Consider the following 23,629-nt stretch of genomic DNA (forward strand, 5'->3'; position numbering starts at 1 on the left):
AATTGGCTGAGAGAGCGCTCAGCAGCCAATCACAGGCTGCCCATTCATTGTATGGGCTTTTTTTTTTATTCATTACTGACAGCTCCCGGCCGGCTCCCCCTGCCCGGCTTTGCCGCCTGTGTCCCCCGCAGCGTCCCCAGCCCCCCCTGCTCCCTCTACCGCCTCGCCGCACAGACGCTGTCCCCCGCAGCGTCCCCAGCAGCGGGGGACACAGACGTGTCCCCCGCAGCGTCCCCAGCCCCCCCTGCTCCCTCTACCGCCTCGCAGCACAGACGCTGTCCCCCGCAGCGTCCCCAGCAGCGGGGGACACAGACGTGTCCCCCGCAGCGTCCCCAGCCCCCCTGCTCCCACCTCTGTAGCCCCCCCCCCTGCTCCCCGGGTTTTTTACATGTGATAAATCGAGACGATTTATCACATGTAAAAAATGGCACATCAAGTGCCAATCTAATCAAGCTCCCCCGGGGAGCAGCCGGGGAAGTCGGGGGCGACTTGTCCTAAGGACAAGTCGCCCTAGTGTATGGGGGCCCTTAGATACTTCATAGGAGTATAACTAATCAATTGATATTTTCAGCTAATTGTACACCAATTGCTTGGAAAATTTGATATATATTTTTTTTCTATATAATTAGATGGCTAACAAAGTAATGAACAGGAAATTACCATCCCATAAAGAGATAATAATAATTTTAAAAAACTAAAAATAGGATACCTGCCAGTCTATTGTCATTTCACAATTTTTTCCATGAATTTTCAAGAGTTAAACTGGTCATACACTAGGCCAGTGATGGCTAACCTTGACACTCCAGGTGTTGAACTACACATCCCAGCATGTCCTGCATTAGTTTTAGCATGGCCAAATAGTAGAACTGTAGCAGGGCATGCTGGGATGTGTAGTTCAACAACAGCTGGAGATTAAGGTTAGCCATCACTGCACTAGGCGATATACATGCAATTTGGACTGCAGAAGCAGTCTGCTGAATCACATTCTAGGCTTGGCTTTTATCGCGTATGATATGATATATTGTTTGCAACCCTGCACAGGAAGCTTGAGGGGATCGCAGTTGACTTTCCGGCTTGGAGAAGTTGACCTAGTGCTGGGGTAGCCAGCTTCAGTCCTCAAGAGCTACCAACAGTTAATGTTTTCCAGATTTCCTCACAGAATCACAAGTGAACTAGCTCCACCTGTGCATCTTTAAAAATGTGTCAGTGAGTAATGAGTGCAGCAGCTAGGTTGTCTGGAAAATGTGAACTGTTGGTAGCTCTCGAGGACTGGAGTTGGCTACCCCTGACCTAGTGTATAGGGGCCTTTAGAGAATCCAAGGTTAAGGTTTATCCAAATGAAAAGGAGGCTTATGCTGTAGCAGTGTTGTATCTAATTGCATTGGGTAATGTGTTTTCCGATAGATGACGGGTCCTTTTTCCTAGTTGCGCATGTGTAGTAAACTGCTTTGCTTATAGAAGAAAGAAAACACCCTCAATTAGCATTAAATTAGCCGATTCCATACTGTAGACCAGGCATTCCCAACCACGGTCCTCAAGGCACACCAACAGTGCAGGTTTTGCAGATATCCAGGCTTGAGTACAGGTGACTTAATTAGTATCTGAGGGATTCTGATTAAACCATCTGTTCTGAAGCCTGGATATCAGAAACCTGCACTGTTGGTGTGCCTTGAGGACCGTGGTTGGGAATGCCTGCTGTATAGCCTTGGACTTTTCAGCCTCTTTGTATGTTTTCATTTCTACTTAGTTAAAAGCAATGGAACTGCATTTGGCAGTTTCTTTTTCTAAATAAGTTTGCTGAAAGTACATTTTTAATATGTTAATCTATGCAGTGCACCTGCCAATGTGCAAAGCATGCTAGTGGGTTAATTACCTGCTGATTAGATTAACTCCTGTGTAGGGAATTTAGGGGGGGATGCATTAACTCAATGTTCAGACCATGATACTAGCTACAAGACCTAACCAAGATTTAAGCACCAGTTTTCCACAGTTCATATGAAACTACATTAAAAATGTTTCTGAAATCTTGTTCCATTAAGTAATATTGCTTGATGGCTTATGCTTTGCTTATCAAAATAGACCAAAACAGGTCACTGAGCAGTTTGAATGCAATCAATATAAAGTGTAATACGGGGCACATGAGTTTCAACGTTTGGCTTATTTTATCATGTTACAGCTGTATTTAAATTATACAATTTGTTTCTATTTCTAGGTATTTGAGAGCACATTAAAATCATTCATCTAATATGGTAAGTATAAGAGTATGTACAATTGTTCTTTTTGGGTCTATTAGAGAGGTGCATTAGTACATAAGACCTGATTCAGAGATGAAGTATCAATGTGAAAATATGCTAATGCTGCGGATGCAAGTGCTGGATTCTAGATGCAGCACCTGGTCATGTGCAAGCCCTTCAGCCATATGAGTAAAGCTGGCCATACATTAGAATGACCTGCATACGATGCAGGCTGTATGATCACAACCCATCCCAACAGTTCATACATGCAACAAGTATGATCAGTCGAACAACCTCTCTACCCGCAGGACCGCATATCACAAAGAAATACCTGGCGATGTGCACACAATCAATCGCACGGCCCATCAAAATTGTGCGTTCAGCATGATATCGTTCTAATGAGTCGCCAGCTTAAGCCTGAAGTTAATAGACAGAAATGGTTACATTAGTCAGATAAAGGTATTAGTCCAGTGGTTTCCCAAGCTTTTTTGTATCATGGCAGCCTAAAATATCATCACCCCCAGGCCAAGTTTCTTATTGAGAAATTTAAAAAAAAATTATTACATGAAGTAAATTTTGTGTTTGTATGTCATTCTTAGATTCAATTATGTGGTGAAGGACAAGAGCAATTTCTTCCACATGATGAGTGGAAGTCACCAACACTGGTTTTGCCTCTTACATTGAACATAAAAATTTTGAATTGTTCCTGGACCACCAACCCAGGGCACCCTTGCAAGTGTCCTGAGGCACCCCAGGGTGATAAGGCACACAGTTTGCAAACCACTGTATTAGTCCATTACATGTGGTTAGGAGCTAATCTAGCTAAGATTAAGTGCACAGGAATCCCCAAGCACACTTTAATAGACCATACATTGAGAGTTGATAGTAGAAATACATCACTTTTACATAACTTTATCAAATTTGTGCCAAGACATCAGCCATTTCACTGTGTCTGCAGGAACAGTTTGATTCCAGTGCTGGGAGAGCGCTCCTGGAGCTATACTAATCTGCTCACTGCTAATCCGGAGAGCGTCAGTACTTGCCTCCCATGATGCTGTTCGTGCGTTGCTAGTGCACAGAACAGCGTCAGTTTCCCTGATTTCTGCTCGCACTCCACAAGGATTTACATTTTTAGTTAACTTACAGGTTCCTCCAAATTGCACTACAGGAATTGGCATACCCTCCCAACTACTGTTCACAAACATGCCTCCCACAGCCCTGAGGTTAATGCGATTTAGTCCTCGCAGCTCCATAGCCTGGACGTCTACCTTGGAAGTCACAGACTATGGGCCAGATTCTCTAAGGTATAAAAGTGATAAAATAGAGAGTGATAAACAGCCAGCCAATCAGCTCCTACCTGCCATGTCACAGACTGTGTTTGAAAAATGTCAGGTAGGAGCTGATTGGCTGGCTGTTTATCACTCTCTATTTTATCACTTTTGAAGGTTAGAGAATCAGGCCCCTTGGCCTCTGCACTGTGAGAAAATGGGGGCTTGCTGCCCATCTCCATCTACTCCCTGCATCCAAATGGCAACAGCCTGTCAAATAGGCTGCAGCTCAGGGGGCGCTGTTTGCAGTGACACCGGATCAATTCTGCATAGGAAATCCATCATCGGCTTTGCATACCTTCAAATTAGGCCCATAACTACTAGCATCCTGCTTAAATATTGAGTATAATATTTTATTATAAGATGTGGATGTTTTTGAGTTCAAGATTAATATAAATGGGAATTTTGAAACCTCCTGCCCACCACTACTACAGTTTGTTCCCCGCTGGCCTCTCTCTGGCTGCCAGCAGTAGGCAGAGGATTAGTATGGCGAAGTTGATTGGAAGTCAGGTCTGACTTTTCCCTCAAACAAGTCGGACCTGTGTATGAGCACCTTTTAGACTCATACCCCTTTCACATCGCACAAAATGACCGGGTTCATGCCGGTTTGACCCGGTATTTGGTGCAATGCGAATGGGGATACCGGTTACAGCTAACCGGTAGCAACACAGCAATAGGAACTGGGTAAAAAAAAAAGTGTTTTTACCGGTTCGGCGCTGTGCAGTGTGACTAGGTTAATCAGGTTGAGCGACCCATTTCCCGTTCACACTATGGAGGAGGCAGTGCTTGGAGCAGTGAAAGCTCAGCAAATCGGCAATATTGCCGGTTCGCTTATGCGGTCTGAACAGACTGCACACGCAGGGTTGAGGCGGGACTGAACTGTTTCATAGTCAGGGCGATCAGGGCCAGGGTTCTCTGGTGAGAACACTGGCCATGAATGGCAATTAAACTAGATTTATCCTGCATGTTGGTTCTTAAATGCCCGTTGATATTGATGTGTAGGGCCATACATTGCTATCGCTATGGCCCCCACACAGTGTGTTATGGGTAATTTTGTAAGTGATCTAGTCAGATTGATTAGAAAATGGTCTGAAATTGCCCCATGTGTAGGCCACATCATTGTATTTGATGTAAACTAGGCACATGGCTCGGCTCTATATATGGGTGACAAATGGGCAATTTATTGGCAGTTTTATTGACTGTAAATTCCGTCCAATATGAGACCAACTTCACATGAGACGATTTGTGTGTTCTTTGTTTCTAATATTATACTATTTGTTGGTCATAACCTAGAGTATGGACTTCATTAGTTATTGATAACCGAGGGCAATAAAGTAGGCTTAAGTCCATTTCCTTGAGGCAACCAGAAAGCTCATCTGGAAACTTTAATGGCCAATTCAAGCCTGCTTGTACTTAAGACTGTTCCGAACAATATCATTTCACCTCCCTATATGCAACAGGAAGCAATGTTCCGGTTTCCCACAGAATGCATCTTTCCCAACTCCCGTGTGAGCATCTCACTCTTAATTTTTGTGAGACTAGTGCTGGAATTCATTTAGTGCTCAACATAATTTACAAAACAATATTATAAAGTGGCCTTTTATTTGCATTTAAATTATGTGCATTACAATGAGGAAACTCACTGTACTGTGCCCAATATCTGACTCTGGAGCATTTCCAGTTTTCTACGAAATGTTTTAATTGTGTGAATATGCACATTTTATTCAATGATGGGTTATGCTGGTGTACAGCTGCAGAAGCAGATGTGTTGTGGGGTTTTGTTAGTGGTCCCAAGTGATATCCAGGAAGTTTGTTTTGGCTTCTTGGACATATGGGAAGTTATAATGTTTGCTATAAGTGAGAATCAAGGGATTGTGTCTTCGTCTTTTTTTTTTTTTCCTTTTTCTTTTAAATAGATCTGACAATCACAATTTAGGCTGATTAAAGCTGAGCAAGACAGTTATGATTTGTGTTTCTTTGTTAAACAACTTGCTATACCTATAGAAGTAATGTGGCTTTCATTTATCATATAGAAGATTATTAATTAATTACATTCAGTTCTGCATACAGTACTGCCTGGCTGCACACACATTGTCCAGCTACTGGAGCATAGACCTCAGACTTTTTCCCTGGCATCTTTGAGGGTTTGAGGAATAACTTAAAATGATGGTGGATGTGATGTACCGTTCCCAATCAATGTATCCTTGTTGCAAAATTTAACTCCACCGCCATGTTAAGTGCTACATGGATTAATGGACATATCAAAATCTTTATATTTCATATCTTAAGCACATGCTGCATAGTTTGAAAAATGAACTGACTGTTACTAATCAACCTTTGCAGATTAAGCTGTCCTCATAGACACTGCACATATATATATTTATAACTTCATTTTTATATAGTGTACCCTAATGCAGTGAATAGTGACCACACAACACTTAATTATAAAGCAGACCAGATGAATGCTCCCTCCACTGTGTAACCTGTAACCACTACATGACCCTCTTCCTTAATGCCCTAGTTGCCAAGATAGACACACAAGGCAGACAGAAGCTTGACCAGAATACCAACTAGCTAAGCAATTTTTCTGATGTCCTTCTGTTTCAAAGTCCAACTTTATAAAGCTTTTGCTGTGCATATATTAAACAATGATGCGTGGTGCATTATCTGCTGAGGAAGCGTTTCTCCTTCCAACCAGAGGACGACGTGTTAGAAGCCAAATGGCACGCAGCCTGTATATGTATTAGTCTATGGGAATATGGCAGGGGCTGGGCATATTCCAGGTAGCAAATGGGTTTAACAAAATACTATTGACATCTAACATTTGAGAGCTTTCTGTTTGTCATCCATAAAAGGGCCATCCTATACCTAAGCCTTAAAGTAGTGGCTCCTGAAGTCTAGATTTATGTAGTCCTATTATATACACCTGTATAACAGGCACGTGGTGTTTTAAAAACATTAATATTGTAATTAATATATATTTCTGTAAATGATGTGCTTTTGCTCCTAGGCAAGCTTACAGCATCAGGAAGCGGAGCCTTGGTATGCAGGCAGAGTGTATTCCAGATACTGGAAGCATTACAGGCAAGCAATGCAATGGCTATACAGACACAAGCGAGCTTATAGAACTGCAGTGTCCTCCATCTATTATCCACCCTGGTACCCAGCACATATGTATCAAAATAGTCGTTATGCTGATTGGGAGGGTGGAGATTCTTCTCAACCATGCAACTATATAAGGCCACCAAAGCAAGCCATGCCGCATCGGGAGCCTCCACGTTTAAAGGGATCTTGTTTAAAAGCACCCAGCGCAGAGGAAAGAGAGTGCGCAATGGAACAGGAAGCTGATGCATCATCTGATTCTGATGAGGAAGGAATTGAATGCGACATGAGCAACATGGAAATCACAGAGGAGCTGCGGCAATACTTTGCTGAAACAGAGAGACACCGGGAGGAGCTAAGTATGTGTCAATCATTTGAATGTACATTGCTTAACTTTTTACATTGTATAAAGTTGGAAGAATACAATATTCTATTCTAAGTCAGTTTGACCATTTTCAAGCTGCCATCCTTCAGTATGTCTTTTTTTGGTTTCCAAGTGAGGAAAAAGATTACTCTTGATGGGGGCACCCTTGAATCACAAACTGGTGTATGCTTCTAAATTCAGTATTTTAAAATTAAATTTTTATTAGATATACCTTTAAAATTGGTTATAAAATTACAAAAAGCGCCATAGAAATATGTTAAATAATAATCTGAGAGGTTTTGTTGTTAAGGTAACAGTGTGATCCTCATTTGTCCTAATTGATACCAATATTGTAGGTACCAATGTTTTAGGAAATGATCATTGGTCACTTTGCATAAAAACCTTGTTTGACAGAAACCTTCGGCCTCTAGGGACAGGTGCTCAATACAGTGGTAATACAATTGTGTGTTATTCCACTTATGCTAAAAACACTAAGGAGTTTTAAGGAGCACTTAGAGAGACGCTGCTGCAGCAGAGGGCAGTTTATCATAGAAACTGAGATGCCGCTTACAGTCATGTGGTAAAGAAAAAGCAGGTAACAAATGTGCACAGATCCGGTTACCGCACAGCTGACTTGAATGCTGAGATCTTGCTGCTGCACGTCCCCACTTTGCGGTCTCCTAGATGATCCTGAAGGCTGCAGTGGATGCTGGAGGAAAAATTTTTTACTATGCTTTTTATATAAAGTTTTTCTCTGACACATACTGTAATTTTAAAATGCTTGATGGTCCTATTTAAATGCTGTAATTTACTTAAAAGCTTCATGTAGCATACAGCACCTAAAATGGGTCATATGTAATAAGCATTTGAGAGAGGTAGTAGTGGTTTGGCTGGTGCTTTATCTCTTTACTTTATCACTTTCCAAGACTTTGTACATATCTCCCTTAGGGCCAGATGTATCAAGCTTTACAAAGTGATAAAACGGAGAGGGATAAACAACCAGCCAATGGCTCCTACCTGCCATTTTACAGGCTAGGTTTGAAAAATAACAGGTAGGAGCTGATTGGCCAGTTCTTTATCACTCTCCATTTTATCACTATTTGAATCTTGACACGTCTGACCCTTAGTGAAACTTATAGCTTCTAATTCCTTGGTAAGCAAACTGCACACTTTAACTTTTTTTTTTTTTTAGCATTTTATTTAAATGCAGAATATATAAAGGGTGCTGCAATATTTCTTGGTGTACAATCATGTCTGCATGACCAACAAGAACACATATTATTAAAGGGACACAAAATATGCTTGGGAAAAACACTCATACAGTAGATAAAACGGAATTAGTCAATGATATCTGAAATATGTGCTAATATATCAGACAGTGGTGTCTGTGTACTGTCAAAGCTAGCTGTTTATCCCAAGCACAGTTGCTTGAGCACTGAACAGCACTAATTGGGTCTGTAAGTTACCAGGCTAATCAGGTTCGCACACTGTCTCCTGACCATTTTTTTTTCTGCCTCTCCCTCTAGATATTTTCTAGATCCCTTTCAGGTTTTGCTACAAAAAAGATGGTCATTTTTGGCCCATACGTACAACATTTTTTTGTAGCCTATTTCATCTATAGCAGGTCTGTGGCGGAGCACAATTTGTGAAGTCACAAAGAGGTGGCAAAGCTGATGGGACTAGCAGGGAGGTGGTCAGTTCCTGGATCATCCTAAGGATGTCCCTTGCTGCTCTCTGGGGGGTGCTGTTCTAGGCACTGTGGAAGCCAAATGCTAGGGGAACAGGGTGAGCAACAGTGCCACCCCTAGGCCTGTCCCAATACAAAAACTAAGACTCAATGCACATTGGCCCTCTGAATTACTTGGGGACAGTAACATATTTCCAGTTATTTGCGATATTAATAATTAATGAAATGTTGTACTTCTAAGGCAGTCTAATGCTCCAATCATACATCGTGGTTAAAGCTACTGCTTTGAAAGCTAGTAGATGTAGTTTCACTTGCTGCCAACAGATGGCAGTGTTTTTGAGACACATGGACACTAGACCTATATATTCCTTCTTTCTTTACTCTCCACTTGCACACAGCACTTTCAGCAACGCACGTCCTGATGAAAAGACCAATGGGTCTTGAAACGTAGATGCTTGTTTCTATTTGTGCACTTTATGCTTTTACATTAAAACCCCTACAAAAAGTCGTGAGAGTGCCGCCTTCTTCCAGGGGACCCTGCCAAGGACCCAGGATACCTGTATCTGTGTACATATTTCAGGAAGGCACCTCGACGCCATTGATTATATATTGTGAGTGCCGGACAACCTCCAGACCCTATATATATATATTACTGCATTAGCATCCTCTACACATAATTCATGCTTAGTGCAAATATATATTTATTCTCTTTTTTTTTATATTCTCTAGTTTGTTGCCTATATACTCATGCAGTGCGTAATGTTGTAAAGATGTCTTGTTGCCAAAAGAAGAAGAAAAAAAATCACCCTCTCTAGCCAATACATTATCTGAGAACACCTTACACTCTGGTGATACAGTGTGTGCTTTCTGGTATCACTGTTGCTTCTCCCAATACATCATCGTGTTCAGCTTCCCTTTAAAACATTGCAATCCCACTCTTTCAAGTTTCCATAACAACAGTACAGAGTGCTTAGAAAGGCTCTATTGACAGGACTCAATAGGGCCTCTTCAAGTAGGAGAGAACTAGAAGCTCTGGGAAAACAAAAGCGGTAGAAACACTTGGTAACATGGAGCCACAGCTCTCTAAATATCTCTTCCCCTCTTTATTTTTTGTAATTTTTTTTTACGTTTTCATTCAAAGCAGAACATATGTTTTTAACTGCGTGTCATTGAAGTGCTATCATGGATTAATTTAATAATGTAGTTATTTGCTGTATAATTATGTACTTGCTGCTAAAAATTATCATCGTTCTTCCCTGACATCACATTTTATTGTCAGTCTCTTGGAGAGCATGTTCCATCATGGAGCCAAATTTCCTCTCTCCTCCCAAACTGCCTTTTGGGCCTCGTGTACATTTTGTTAATGTAGTGCTTGTTTTTAGAAGACAATTGAAATCCCTCTGACTAGCAGCGATGTTCTGTGTTCCTAATTCAATCGCAGAATGCTGGTGCCCTCAAAAAAAAAAAAAACAGACCCCCCCCCCCTTTTTTTTTTTTTTGCTTCTGGAGTTGGCATTTATATTGGAAGAAGTATGTCACCTATCTGCTGTGCAGGATACTCTTACAAAGATGACTTCTTTGCTCTATCCATGTTGATCTATGTTGTCACTGCGTGATTCTAGTTTTACCACTTCACCTATTGCTGCTTTAGAAATAACTCTAGAATCACGCCTATGCCTGCATTTTGTGGGCTACTATAGAAGGTCCAGATGGCCTTATTTATCGGGAAATTGCACATGACCCATTCTGCGCATGTGCATACCTGCTCTTGCACTTGCATCGCAGAAATGCAAATATCTATTTGTGATTGACAGGCAGAGGCATGCGCAGAAAGGTGCATCCTCCCGGCATTTGTGAAGAAAGTTACCCCTAATTCACAGGCATGACAAGGCCAAGGACTGTCGCACTCGGTTTCCTTGGTCTCACAACTCCCCTTGTGACTAAGGGGGGTATTCAATGTGAGAGCCACGGCAGTCGAGCTTGCTCGACCGCCATGACAGTCCCGCTCTCGGTCAGCTCGACTAAGAATATGCAGGCGGGATTTGATGTCCCGCCTGCCGGGGAGCGAGAAGGAGTGACCGGGAAGAGGCGGGCTGCAGCCGGCAGCTCGTCACTTCCCGGCCGTTCTCGGCAGAACGAGCACGACAGCTTGTGATGTCGGACTCGTTCTGCTGAGATACCCTGCTCAATGCTGTTGGGGAAGACAGCATTGAATAGGGCCCGGCGGGCATCTCCCCGACGGAAGATGCTCGCCGGTGAATGAATATCCCCCTAAGTCTGAGTAAGATTAGAGGGTACTTGTTTCCTAGCACCGCCCCCAGTAAGCTATTTGCTTAGTGGGCTATTCTGCGTAGTGAAATCGCATCGCATGGGCCATTTTAGGGCGATGCGATTTTCCTATGTAATTTACTCAATGCTCTCTCAGCACCGGGCCATCGCATCTGCCGCAAAATCGCATGCTATCACATGTGATTTTATAGGGTGTGTGATGCCATGACATTAGCTATACAATTATATGATTGTATGTTCCAAAAGAAAAGGTTTAACGCACCCCCGAACTATCCACGCCACCCCAAAGCGTGGTTAGCTGCGGTGGAACGCGTCCTCCGACTTTTTCATTACCCCACTGTCCACGTCGGCGTGGAGTAGATTTTATATAGTGTGGCGAGCCACCGAGCCCGAAGCGTGGTGAGCGGATGAGGAATACATGTAAAGTAATCCGCGGGGCTCGCCACACTATATAAAATCAACTCGACGCCGACGTGGATAGTGGGGTAATGAAAAATTCAGAGGATGCGTTCCACAGCCCCTCATGGGGCTTGCTGCGATTGCTATGCTTCGGGGTGGCGTGGATAGCGGGGGGGGTTGTTAAATCTATTTTTGGGATATACAATAATATTATTGTATAACTAATGTCATGGCATTGCACACCCTATAAAATCGCATGCGATTTTGCGGGACATGCGATATAGTGGTGTCAAATGCATATAATGGCCCATGCGATGCGATTTCCCTACGGTGCCGTACGTAGAAAATCTGGGCGCCGTGCTAGGAAACAAGTACCGATCAGAGTTACTCATGTTAGTCACAGATTCAGAGTCATGATAATCTAGAATTGCAATTGCATCAAAGTTTTGGCAATCATAGGAGTTTTTTTTTTTTTTCTAAATTTGAAAATGCAGTAGAATGTCTGTCTGCATTGTATGTAGGACTGTACCAAATAACATAGCATCCTGGAGTCAGCCATATCTAGGTAACAGCAGAATATTTGCTTAGTATGAGACATGACATGGTGGTTTTTCACATGATCTTTTGTTTTTGTTTGTTTATGATGTAGACCCTACTGTTTAATAGAATTTTGAGACTGAGATCTGTTCCCACAGTCTCCCTGGTGGAGTTATGTATACATTGACCATTTTATCACCACATTCCCAAGAGGCAATGTATTGTGTTATATATATTTTATTTTTTTACACTACTTGCTTAAATATTTTATGATTTGGTGTTTATATTGCTTTTGTTTGGATATACAGTTGTGGCCACATACATCTTGGCTTTTTTTCTCAATTTGTCACAACATGTAAAACACGGCTTAGCTGTTTTTCCAAATGTAGCAAGTAGATAGGGTCTAAAAAATTTCTGAAGCAGTAGAACTTGTATGAAGTAATAGATTAGAGAAGCAAATTTTTAGAAAAATTACAAAGCGTGACTTTTGCAGAGTCCAAGGTGTGCCATATTGTGCCATACATGGTGCAGTAAAACCAAGATGTACGTGGACACATCTGTATATGTGCCTAAAAGACAGGCTGTGTAGCGGATTTATTTATTTTTATTACCTTTTTATACAGTTGCTATTGTAGAATTTGTTCACTTGAGGATTATTAGTTTGGCACGAGTATTATTTGTATGTATGTATGTGTATGGATTACATCCATGTATAACAAATAGCTGACCTTTTTAGGAGACCGACTACCACCTAACTTTCATCCATCTGTTTGGGCGATAGGAGTTTACGGTTTGATCAGTTGAGTACTTAATGGCAAAAAATATCCATTTCTAAGTTGATTGGTGTATGTATGTGTTATATTTACATATACGGGTCAAGTCTCCCGTATCCAGGTATCTCTTATCCGAAATAGTCCAAAAACCGTGAGGTTTTTTTTTTTTTTAATATATATTTCGGATCTTTTATTTTTTGCTGCCCCCTTTTTTCATACTCCCAAGTCTCCCGATGTCTACGGCGGCCTTCAGGACCTTCTTCAGCGGTCCCAGGAGTGCATTGCGCAGGTGCGCCGCCACGCCTGCAAACTTGCGCAATGCACCCCTGGGACTGCTGAAGAAGATCCTGAAGCCCGCCGGGGGACCAGGTGTTAAAAAATATATGGTACTTATTTCCTAGCACGGCGCCCACGATCTAGATTGTATGTGTTGGGCCGATATCGCAAGCATTGCATGCATCTTATGTGTTTGTGTGGCATAAGATGCATGCGATGCAATAGACGCAATCTGCGAGATTTTTACATTGGAATCAATGTGAAATGGTCCCTGAGACCCAATTTTACATTTATTCCAATGCAAAAAGCCCCCAAAACCCCAATTTTAATTGCTAACCCCCCCCCCCCTCATGGGTGAAATGCCCCCATTGTTAACACCACCCCACTATTGACGCCAACCCGAAGCGTGGCGAGCGCACGCGGAATACATGTGAAGTAGTCCGCGTCCCCTCGCGGGGCTCACCACGCTTCGGGCTCGGTGGTTCGCCATGCTTATATATAAAATATAAAATCAACTCCACGCCCACGTGGATAGTGAGGGTATGAAAAGGTCGGAGGACGCGCACCGCCACCGCTCGCCACGCTTCGGGTTGGTGTTGATAGTGCCGGTGGCGTTAACAATGGTTATTGGGGGTTTTATTACATCCATAAGATGAGATCCATAAGATGCGATATTGTACATACAATTAAAAATCTTTTCAATTGTATAGATTGTATGCCTTATTGAAATAAGTACCAAAAATATATATATTCCAAAAAAACGGAAAAATCCCTTATCCGAAATTCTCGTGGTCACTAGCATTTCGGATAAGGGATACTCAACCTGTATGAGTTTTCCGTGTCAAATCAACACAGATTTTATCTCATCCGCTCACATTTTGATAACACTTAGGGGGGTATTCAATGTCAGGGGAACGGCTGTCGAGCAAGCTCGACAGCCGTGCCCCTGTCCTGTTTTGCTCGCCTGGAGCTCGGCAGTCGGGATTCAATGTCCCGAGCGGCGAGAAGGGGGCGTGGCCGCGAGTTGATAACGAAAATAGACGCGCTCCGGCCAGGAGCTCGCCTATTTCCAGCTTTTCTCTGCAGAACCCCTGTTAAATGCTGTCGGGGAAGACCGCATTGAATAGGGCCCCGCACCCATCTCCCCCGTCGGGAGATGGCTGCGGGAGCACGCCTAACATTGAATACCCCCCTTAGTATATGGAGAGTATATATGTAGTGTAGGAAAAATACAAAACTTTATTGAAATAGCCATGATTTGTAAATGGCATGAGATATGTAAAATTTTAAAACTGTCAAAATTGGCACAACCAGCATATTTTTAAATCGCCATAACAGCTCTAATTGAACTACAGTTGGGAGTGGTGTGTTGGTTTTTATTCCCTTTCCTACATACATATATAGGCTTATACAACACAATGAATTTGGAAAGTGTTTTTTTGGTACTTGTTTCCTAGCACGGCGCCCACGATTTTCAATTGCATGGCATCTTATGCATTTGTATCGCATCGCATGCCATATAGCCGCGTGCGATGCGATTTTGGCCCCCCTATATGATTTTTAATTGTATAAGCACCCTAATGGGTGCTTACAATGTTAAATGCACCCCCACTATGAACGCCAACCCGAAGCATGGCGAGCGGCGGCGGTACACGTCCTCCGACCATTTCATACCCCCACTATCCACGGCGGCGTGGAGTTGATTTTTAGATAGTGTGGTGAGCGCACGCGTATTACTTTACATGTATTCTGCGTCCTCTCGATGCACTCGCCACACTATCTGAAATCAACACCACGCCGACGTGGATAGTGAGGGTATGAAAAAGTCGGAGGACACGTACCGCCGCCCCTCGCGGGCTCTCTGCGCTTGCCACGCCTCGGGTTGGCGTTGATACTGTGGGTGGCGTGGGGGTGCTTTTAACAATGTAAGCACCCATTACGGTGCTTATACAATTTAAAATCGTTTACCATTGCATTGTATGCCATATACAATGGTATAAGATTTTAAATTGTATAACATCGGGTGCCATAGCGTAACATCGCATCGCAGACCATTGTAAGGCTTATGGTATACGATGTGATGGGCGCCGTGCTAGGAAACCAGTACTGTTTGTTTGTTTTTCCCTCAAAACTCTAAACTGACATTTTTGATCATGATTATCTCTCAAGTACGTCAAAAGTAAAATAAATAAATAAAAAAAAATTATTCATGAAATCATACATTTAGGAGGGTCATTTTTATTTTTCTTCTTTCTTGCCCATCACATCAACAAACCACCATTTCTTGCTTTACACAACCGCTATTTAGCCATTTATTTGAGATAAAATTTTAACAAAAACTGGTATTTTGACACTGATAGATATATAGATCTTTTTAACCTAAAACACTTACCTGCCTGAAACTGTATCAGAAATAATATTTTACATGCAAAAATGTTAGTTTTTTTTTCTCAACTCTATTTATTAAAAAAAAAAAGTACTTGTTTCCTAGCACGGCGCCCATCGCATCGTATACCATTACACTAAATAAGATATACGATGGTATGTGATGTGACGCGATATTGTACAATAAAATATTGCATCGTATGCCACACAATGGATCGTATTACGATTTTTGATTGTACAAGCAACCTGATGGGTCCTTACAATGTTAAATGGCCCCCCATAGTCAACGCCACCCCCAGGATCAACACCAACCTGAAGCATGACCTTTTCATACACCCACTATCCACGTCGGTGTGGAGTTGATTGTAGATAGTGTGGCGAGCTCAGTGAGCCACCAAGCCCGAAGCATGATGAGCGAAGCAGAATACTAGCCCGAAGCGTGGCGAGAGGATGCGCAATACATGTAAAGTATTGCGCTCGCCACACTATCTGAAATTGACTCCACATCAACTTGGATAGTGGGGGTATGAAAAGGTTGGAGGACGCGTACCGCCGCCCCTCACGGGCTCGCTACACTCGCCACGCTTCGGGTTGCCGTTGATAGTGGGAGTGGCGTTGCCAATGGGGGTGCATTTAACATTAAAAGCACCCATCAGGGTGCTTGTACAATTAAAAATCAGATCGCATCGCATGTCGCTATATTGCATGCGATTGTATAAGATGTAATAAAATCAAAATTGGGGGTGCCGTGCTAGGAAACAAGTACCAAAAAAAAATTCATCTTAAGATACAAGAGAGTCTTAACCACTAAGTTGTCAGGATATCATTATTACAGTGTAAGGCACTTTTGATAGTGAAATTCCGCTTTCCTTTTTATTCCAAAGTGTGTGTGTGTGTGTGTGTGTGTGTAAATAAAATCCATTGGGGGCTTTGAATGTCTGTATTCTGTGTGCCAGTGATACCAATTTGTTCATAAACCTTGGCCATTATTATAGAGGCCCCCTGCCATTTTTCTGATATAGTGGCTGCACTACATTTTGAAGATATGTTATGTAAAGTTCATCGCCATGTTCTATGCAAGCAGTCAAGTTCTTCCTCACCAAAATCCTTAAACCAGGAAGACCTCAATTTGTTCACGTAGTCTGTGTCATGCCAACATCCGAAAGAGCTTTGCACAAAATATTACCACAAAGTTAGAAACCCAATGCCATATCGTTACGGTTTTCCTTCACTGGAACTGAAGATGGATACACACTATACAATTCTGTCTAACCGAAACCTCTGAACCCGGAATAATCGGTCAAACTGCCAGACAATGAACTGTTATTTATCACTGTAATGCGCATTTGCAGCAATCCAACTGGTGCCTGGCTCTTCAGGTCTTGAAAGTTCCATTCTGTAAGTGTGTGTGGGAAGGGGTGCCGACAGGTTGGCCAGAACCCAATAAAGTAGTGGGGCGTAGCCACTAAAAAGGGGGAGTGGCCAAGCCCCTGTTAGTGGGTGCAGGCGTGGTTGCGCACCCACACAGGGAGGGAGAGGACAGGCTGCCCCCCCTCTCGATGCCACTTTGCAGGTAAAATGTCAATGCTCCTAAACATTCACTTCACAATAACTGCACTTACAGGTCACTAGGGCAGTTCAAGCACTGCAGAAATTTGACAAGATGTCTGATTGGAAAGGTGGCATTCTATAAGCCTTCCATGATGAAAGCCTGGAGCTGCTCAGTATGAGGTCTTCTAATGGTTGACTGTAGAGATTACGTGTCTTTGTGAGCGCGCAATAGAACTATTGAAATATAGCTCCATTTGGGCACATATGGTTGCTAGCATTTTAGTCGGCTCAGATTTCCGGAAATCACCATGTTATATTAATATCTTAGTGTTATGTATGCCACACCATTGTTCCACAAGTCTTTGATCCTGCCGATTTTCTATTTTATCGTTTGAATAAACATAGCAACCAATAAGCTTTTGAGGAAACCTTTGTCAAGTACACTATATAAAATGATAGGTTGATGCTTATTGGTTGCTATGGGCACTTCCTCCACTGATGCACTTTTCCCTTCTTAACCCTGGTTGATACATCGAACCCTTAGTTGCTATTAGGGAGATGATTACTATTCAGTCTTTCCAATTAAACAACCTCTGTCAGGCATTCCCAACCACGGTCCTCAAGGCACACCAACAGTGCATGTTTTAGTGATACCCAGGCTTCAGCACAGATGGTTTAATCAGAATCCCTCAGATACTATTTAAGTCACCTGTGCTCAAGCCTGGATATATACCTGCACTGTTGGTGTGCCTTGAGGACCGTGGTTGGGAATGCCTGCTCTAAGTCCATGAAAACCCTATTGAACTGAATGCTTATTGTTACTTTTTATTTATTTTTTACTCATTTTTGTTGAGTACTAATGCACCCAGTGTACCTGCATTTTCTCCTAAATATGAGTTTTGTTAACAGTCAAATGAATGTAATAGTTCAGCTGTCTGCAGAGAATTCATTCTGATGAAAACATATTTGAAAATAAAGCAAAATACTTTTACTGCAAGAAACTGGGTTGTCAGGACTTGGCTCATAGCTTGGCAGTGTCTCTTCATTTTTTCCACTTGATGCTTTCTTTTTTCCAACCTGGCACTTGCGATACAAGAGATTTTGTACATTCCCACATCCCACCTCCCGCTTCCCCCTCATCACCGTTTTGTAAGCTTAAATTGTGCATCTGCTGCATTTACCACGGAAATTGTGAGTCATACCGTAATTTGTTAATACAGGGGTTTCACACCCAGATCTTGTTAATTCATCTATTACAACTGTGCCGTGTTAGTTCTCTAACATAGTCATCACTAAAACTCACATGTATTCATATATTGCATAGAGGGAGCAATTCAATTGTTGCTGTTTGGACGCAAACAGTAGTTGGTACTGACTTTTCTGCTTGTAGTTAAGAAGCCTGTATAATTTATGTCCACATATTGGTAAACTGAATTCTGTTAAGGGAGGTTCAGCCTCCGTGGTCATCAGTAGAATTGTCAGCAGTCTTGTTGTTCGTTGGCTCCCCATAGTTTGAGACCAGTGCATGCCCAGCTTTCGACTTGGCAGAATGGTGGTATGTGTAATATTGATCCATAGTCTTTTAAGATCATTAATGTCCGTATGTGCTATGATAAAATTCCCACTTTTATTGAGTGATGTCTCCACCTAACTATCCTTTTTCAAAGCCTGCCTGTAACTTTACAATAAGGAGCTGATTGGCTGCTGTTGTCACCTACCACTTACTCACTTCACCAAACTTTAAAACATTTGCGACTTGGTGACAAACTATAGTTGGAAATACATGCAGGATCCCCAAACCCCTTCCTTACTGCTGGTCACTGCCAAGCCGAGTATGCATTGAAAAGGACCCGACTAACATTAAAGACCCCTGACCATAATGCTTTGCTTCATTTCTTGGCTCATATTGGAGGTCCTAAAAATGGAACACCTTTCTAACTATGGTTACAAATTGGGAAACCACCAGACTCTGGGGCAGATGTATTAAGCCTTAACAAGAGAGAAATTCAAGTGTGATAAGGAGAGATAAACGTCCAACCAATCAGCTCCTTACTGACGTTTTTCAAACACAGCCTGTATCATGGCAGTTAGGATTTGATTGGCTGGATGTTTATCTCTCTTAATCACCCTTGCATTTATCTCTTGTTAAGGCTTAATACATCTGCCCCTCTGTTTCTTTCTACCCTTCCTTATATCTTATTATGGTTTCTAAGCTTTGAGTTGATGCAGTGGAACAACGGGAGTTTGTTTTAATTTTGTTACTTTTAGATTGCACTGTTTTATACATTTTGCTCTTGCTGGATTCCTGTGGATTTGTTCCAACTGCGGATTATTTTCTAAATTTGATGTACACAGTATGTGCTTTTTTTTTTTTCAAGACTTTAACATTTAAGGCTGCCATACACTGAGATTTGGGCCCAGTTTTCATCCTGGATCGGGCCATGAAATCGTCCCAAATCGCATGTGTATGATATCTGATCCAATGCATGGTCCCTTGCGCATCAGATTGGAGCCAGAGATATGTGCTACACATAAGATAAATTGGTACTTGTGTATTAGCAGGGCACCCACTAAGCTATTTGCTTAGTGGGCTATTCTGCATAGTGAAATCGCATCGCACGTGGTTTCCGTGCCATTCGATGCGATTTCACTGCTTAATTTATGCACTGCACCCTTGCCGCGGATCGCATGCGATTTAGCACACCCCCACTATCCACATCACCCCCAAAGCGTAGCAAGCGGACGCGGTTATGAATCCTCCAGACCTTTTCATGCCCCCACTATCCACGTCGGTGTGGAGTTGATTTTATAAAGTGTGGCGGGTGCAGCGGATTAATTTACATGGATTCAACGTCCCCTCGCGGCACTCGCCACACTCTATAAAATCAAGTCCACGGCAACGTGGATAGTGGGGGTATGAAAAAGTCAGGAGGACGTGTCACTGAGTCCCCTCATGGGGCTCGCTGCGCTCTCCATGCTTCAGGGTGATGTGGATAGTGGGGGTGTGCATGGGTGCTTTTAAAATGAAGTACCATGACCTCTCATCGCATGGGTGCTTATACAATTAAATATTGCATCGCATCGAAAATGGCATGCGATGCAATCCACGGGCAGGTGTGCACTAAAGATTAACTAAGGAAAATTTTCCTACGGTGCCATACGTATGTAAATTGGGCGGCTGGAGGGGTAGTGAGTAACTGGTTACTCACTGGTGCGGGAGGCGAAATGGATATGAGGTGCCTTGCCAAGCTGCAGTGTGTATGTAAATTGGGCGCCCTGCAAATACACAAGTACCGATAAATCTTATGTGCAGTGGCACATTGCGGGGGCTTTTTTGCATCCGATGCGGGAGGGAGCCGAGCAGCAGGCGAATTATAAAAAAAAAAAAACTACAAGTGAATAGGTGGCTGCTGAGTGTCTGGGAGGTGGATGCCCATTCATTTTTATGAGGTTTTATTTTTTTTATTCTCCTTGCGCACGGCTCCCTCCACCCGATTTATCACATGTAAAACAAATTGCACATCAAGTGCCAAATCTTATGGAAATTCCGGGGAAATCCGGTCCGACTTATCTTTAGGACAAGCCTAGTGTATGAGGGCCTTAACTTTACTTCTGTATGTCACTTGTCCCTTCCGCAATGTGCATTAAAATGTATACCCTCGTGACTGCCCCTCATTTCTGCACCATCTGGTCTGTTTCTTAATTGGGCAAATTATGTTGATGCTCACAGTAATTTAAAGCAGTCACAATAGTTTAGAAAATGTGTACATTTTGAATAGGTGGGATTCCTTTTCTATGAAATGATAAACAAATAAAATATTAAATAACTTTTTTTTTTACTTTTATACACTTCTTCACTATTTCAGAGAGGCAGCAACAGATTGAGGCGGAAATGCATGAACAATATATAGATGCAGGTCATGACCTGCACATCCCCACAAAAAGATCAACGCAGCCTCCTTCCGAGAGGCCTGGAGAAAGGCGTAGGATAGAAATGAAGAAACTTTATGGAGAAGAGGCAGCTAAAATCCAAGGCATGGAAACGGCGATGCAGCTCAACTTTGATAGACACTGTGATAAAAAGCAACCAAAGTACTGGCCAATCATCCCATTAAAATTATAAATCTTTTCAACATTTGCTACACATTGATAGCCTCAGACACTGAAGCTGTACCAACATATTCATCATACCATTTAACTCCTACAGCTCTTTATCAATCTTCATTACTACAGCAATAGTTTGATGCACTGTTTAAATGTATAAGTTTGGTTGGTTTTTGCATATTTCTTGTATATTTCATTCACTATGTTTGTAGACCTTTTATGTTAAAAGGATGTTTATATTCGCTTTTTCTTCCTAGACTTTATGTCCAACCTGCAGCCCTCCAGCTGTTAAACTACACATCCTAGCATGCCTTGAATAGTTTTAGCATTGGCTAATAGTAAAAATGTATTAAAGCATGATGGGACTTGTAGTTTCACAACAGCTGGAGGGCCACAGGTTAAACATGCCTGCATTGTATGTAACATATGGTGTATATGAATTTTTTTTTTTTCCCTTCAAATGCAATTTCAAGTTGTGTTGGGATTTTGTCCACAGCCATAAATATGACAAGTAACAAATGAAGGGCAGGCTTATTTGCATTTGGCAATTGAGCCATGCCATTAATAAATGACCTCCCAAATTTCTGTTTATGTATGTGTATCTAGATTCTTATCTTATATGCAAGCTCAGTGGGTTTTTTTTTTTTTACTGCATATTGTTCATTCGTAAATCATAATTTTATATTGATGTATAAGTACTTTATTAGCTTTTTATGTTTCTGAAATTAGTTTTGGCCAGCTGTATGGTATATGTTCTTGACATGTTGATTAGCTTATGCTCTGTTCTATTCTTTGTTTTGTTTTATTCCCTTAACAGCATAACTCATTTTATATCTGTAATTTCAGTGCATTATGCAATTTACTGCTGAAATAGAATGAAGCTGTTCACTTCCCTCCCAAGTTCTCCCATGTGCGTTATTTAATTGTCAATTCAGATTCTACGAATGAGAGAATCGGAACATTCTGATCTGGATTACTCTCTGTAACAAGTGATACTGAAGGAGAATGATGCTTTTTATCTCACATTGTGCCTTTGGCCATACAAACATTTTCACGTTGCTGAATAAAAAAAGCTGATCTTGTCTCCAAGTCTGTATTGAATAATATAAATAAATGAATATTTCAAAGGTCGTAATCCAAGTTTTTTTTATTTACTGCACTACTATCTGTGTAGAAGATAATGTTCTATCATGGAATTTTATAGTTAAAATGTCAGACTTTCTTTTAATTGCATTACGTTTCCGTGCACATACAGTATAGTGACTTTCAGTGAAGACTATGGAAAGCTACAAGAATGGAGAAGAAAAAGTAATACAGTTGATCACATTTATGGAGTACTTCAGTAGAGGAATTAGATACAAAGGTGGTCATTTCTATAAAGAAGTTCTAGCAGATCGAAGGTAAGAATACGTGGTTTGTCACTGCTGAATCAATACTAGTATATAATGTACTGTATAACCAAAGGGTCTAATTTTCTTAACACTGTTAAACTGACACATAGATCAATTGTATGTTGTGAAGACATTCCAATCTGTAATTTCTTCTTCGGGTTCCATGGTCCCACAGGGTGACATTGGGGTTGTATGCGGTTCATAGGACCGTGGCATTAATCAGCTAAGCTTTCAGGTTTCCCAGGATGCATGACTCCTCTCCCATATAACCCCGCCTCCATGCCTAGCTCATCAGTTTTTTGTTGGTGCCAGCAGGTAGCTGAAGCACCTTTTATTTTCAGCAGGCAATCCCAAAGAAGTTTTTTTTTTTTTTTTACACTGTGCAGCGTTACCGCTGCTGGGCTGCCTGCACAGTCAGTCACATTGACAACAGCTCCATCCCGGAGCTGCCGGCGCCGAAACTCCCCCACGACCCTGTTCAAGAGGGTTATGCGGTGAGGTGGAGCCCGGCGCCTAGCACCGCCCGACATTGGTAGCCTCCGACAGCGTGGCGGGAGCACAGGGACAGGTAAGGCTCTCTAAATCGCTGTCCTGCTGTGCAGCATGGAGATGGGCTGCAGCAGCTGGCGTGGACACTGCTGCTTGCGGCAGGGACTCCACTAGACCACCAAGGCATTGAGCACAGGCTGGGTGTAATCACTCATTTTGCACAGGGCTCATTAGAACCAGGTGGGGGAAGATCAGCATACAGGGGAGGCTGTTCCAGCCTGTAGCTCCCTCCCCCGGCTTTGGGCGTTTATTCACTACAGGTGTCTAGTCCTCAAGCTGATTGAAAACCCTACTCCTTTCTCAGAGACACTTGAGATTGAGCATGTAGCAGCAGCTAGTCTTCAGGAGTGTTTGGGTTAGTCTCCCCTGTAAAACAGTCCACAAGCTGTGAATACTTTTACAGACACCCATATTACCCTGGTTCTTTGGGGCTTAGTGGTTGATTGGGGTGCAGTGGCATAGATTTGCCCCAGCTATTATACTGTGTATACTGACTTGTGCTAGTCTGTACATGCTTATTACTGTCCCTTGTTTCACATCTTCTGAGTCAGAAGAATTAGAGGGTTATCCTCTTTAGTCACATACTGTACTGCTGTGTTATCACTCTAGGTTTTCCAGCGAGGGATAGATTTTTACTCCACCCTGTTTCTAGTCCCAAAA

General features: G+C 42.2%; 1 protein-coding gene across 2 annotated transcripts in view; it reads left to right on the plus strand.

Moving 5' to 3' along the window:
- The window catches only part of GEMIN8 (gem nuclear organelle associated protein 8), a 62,104-nt gene extending 39,948 nt beyond the window's left edge, over positions 1-22,156 (plus strand). For both annotated transcript variants that reach the window (XM_083174290.1, XM_083174289.1), the window contains exons 2-4: positions 2,213-2,249; positions 6,573-7,023; positions 20,792-22,156. In XM_083174290.1, the coding sequence (XP_083030416.1) occupies positions 2,247-2,249; positions 6,573-7,023; positions 20,792-21,048 (711 nt within the window). In that variant the 5' untranslated portion in view covers positions 2,213-2,246 and the 3' untranslated portion in view covers positions 21,049-22,156. The remainder of the gene's footprint in view (positions 1-2,212; positions 2,250-6,572; positions 7,024-20,791) is intronic.
- The last annotated feature ends 1,473 nt before the right edge of the window (positions 22,157-23,629 follow it).

The sequence above is a fragment of the Crinia signifera genome, chromosome 2, assembly GCF_055691185.1.
Source record: "Crinia signifera chromosome 2, ASM5569118v1, whole genome shotgun sequence".
Taxonomy (NCBI): domain Eukaryota; kingdom Metazoa; phylum Chordata; class Amphibia; order Anura; family Myobatrachidae; genus Crinia; species Crinia signifera.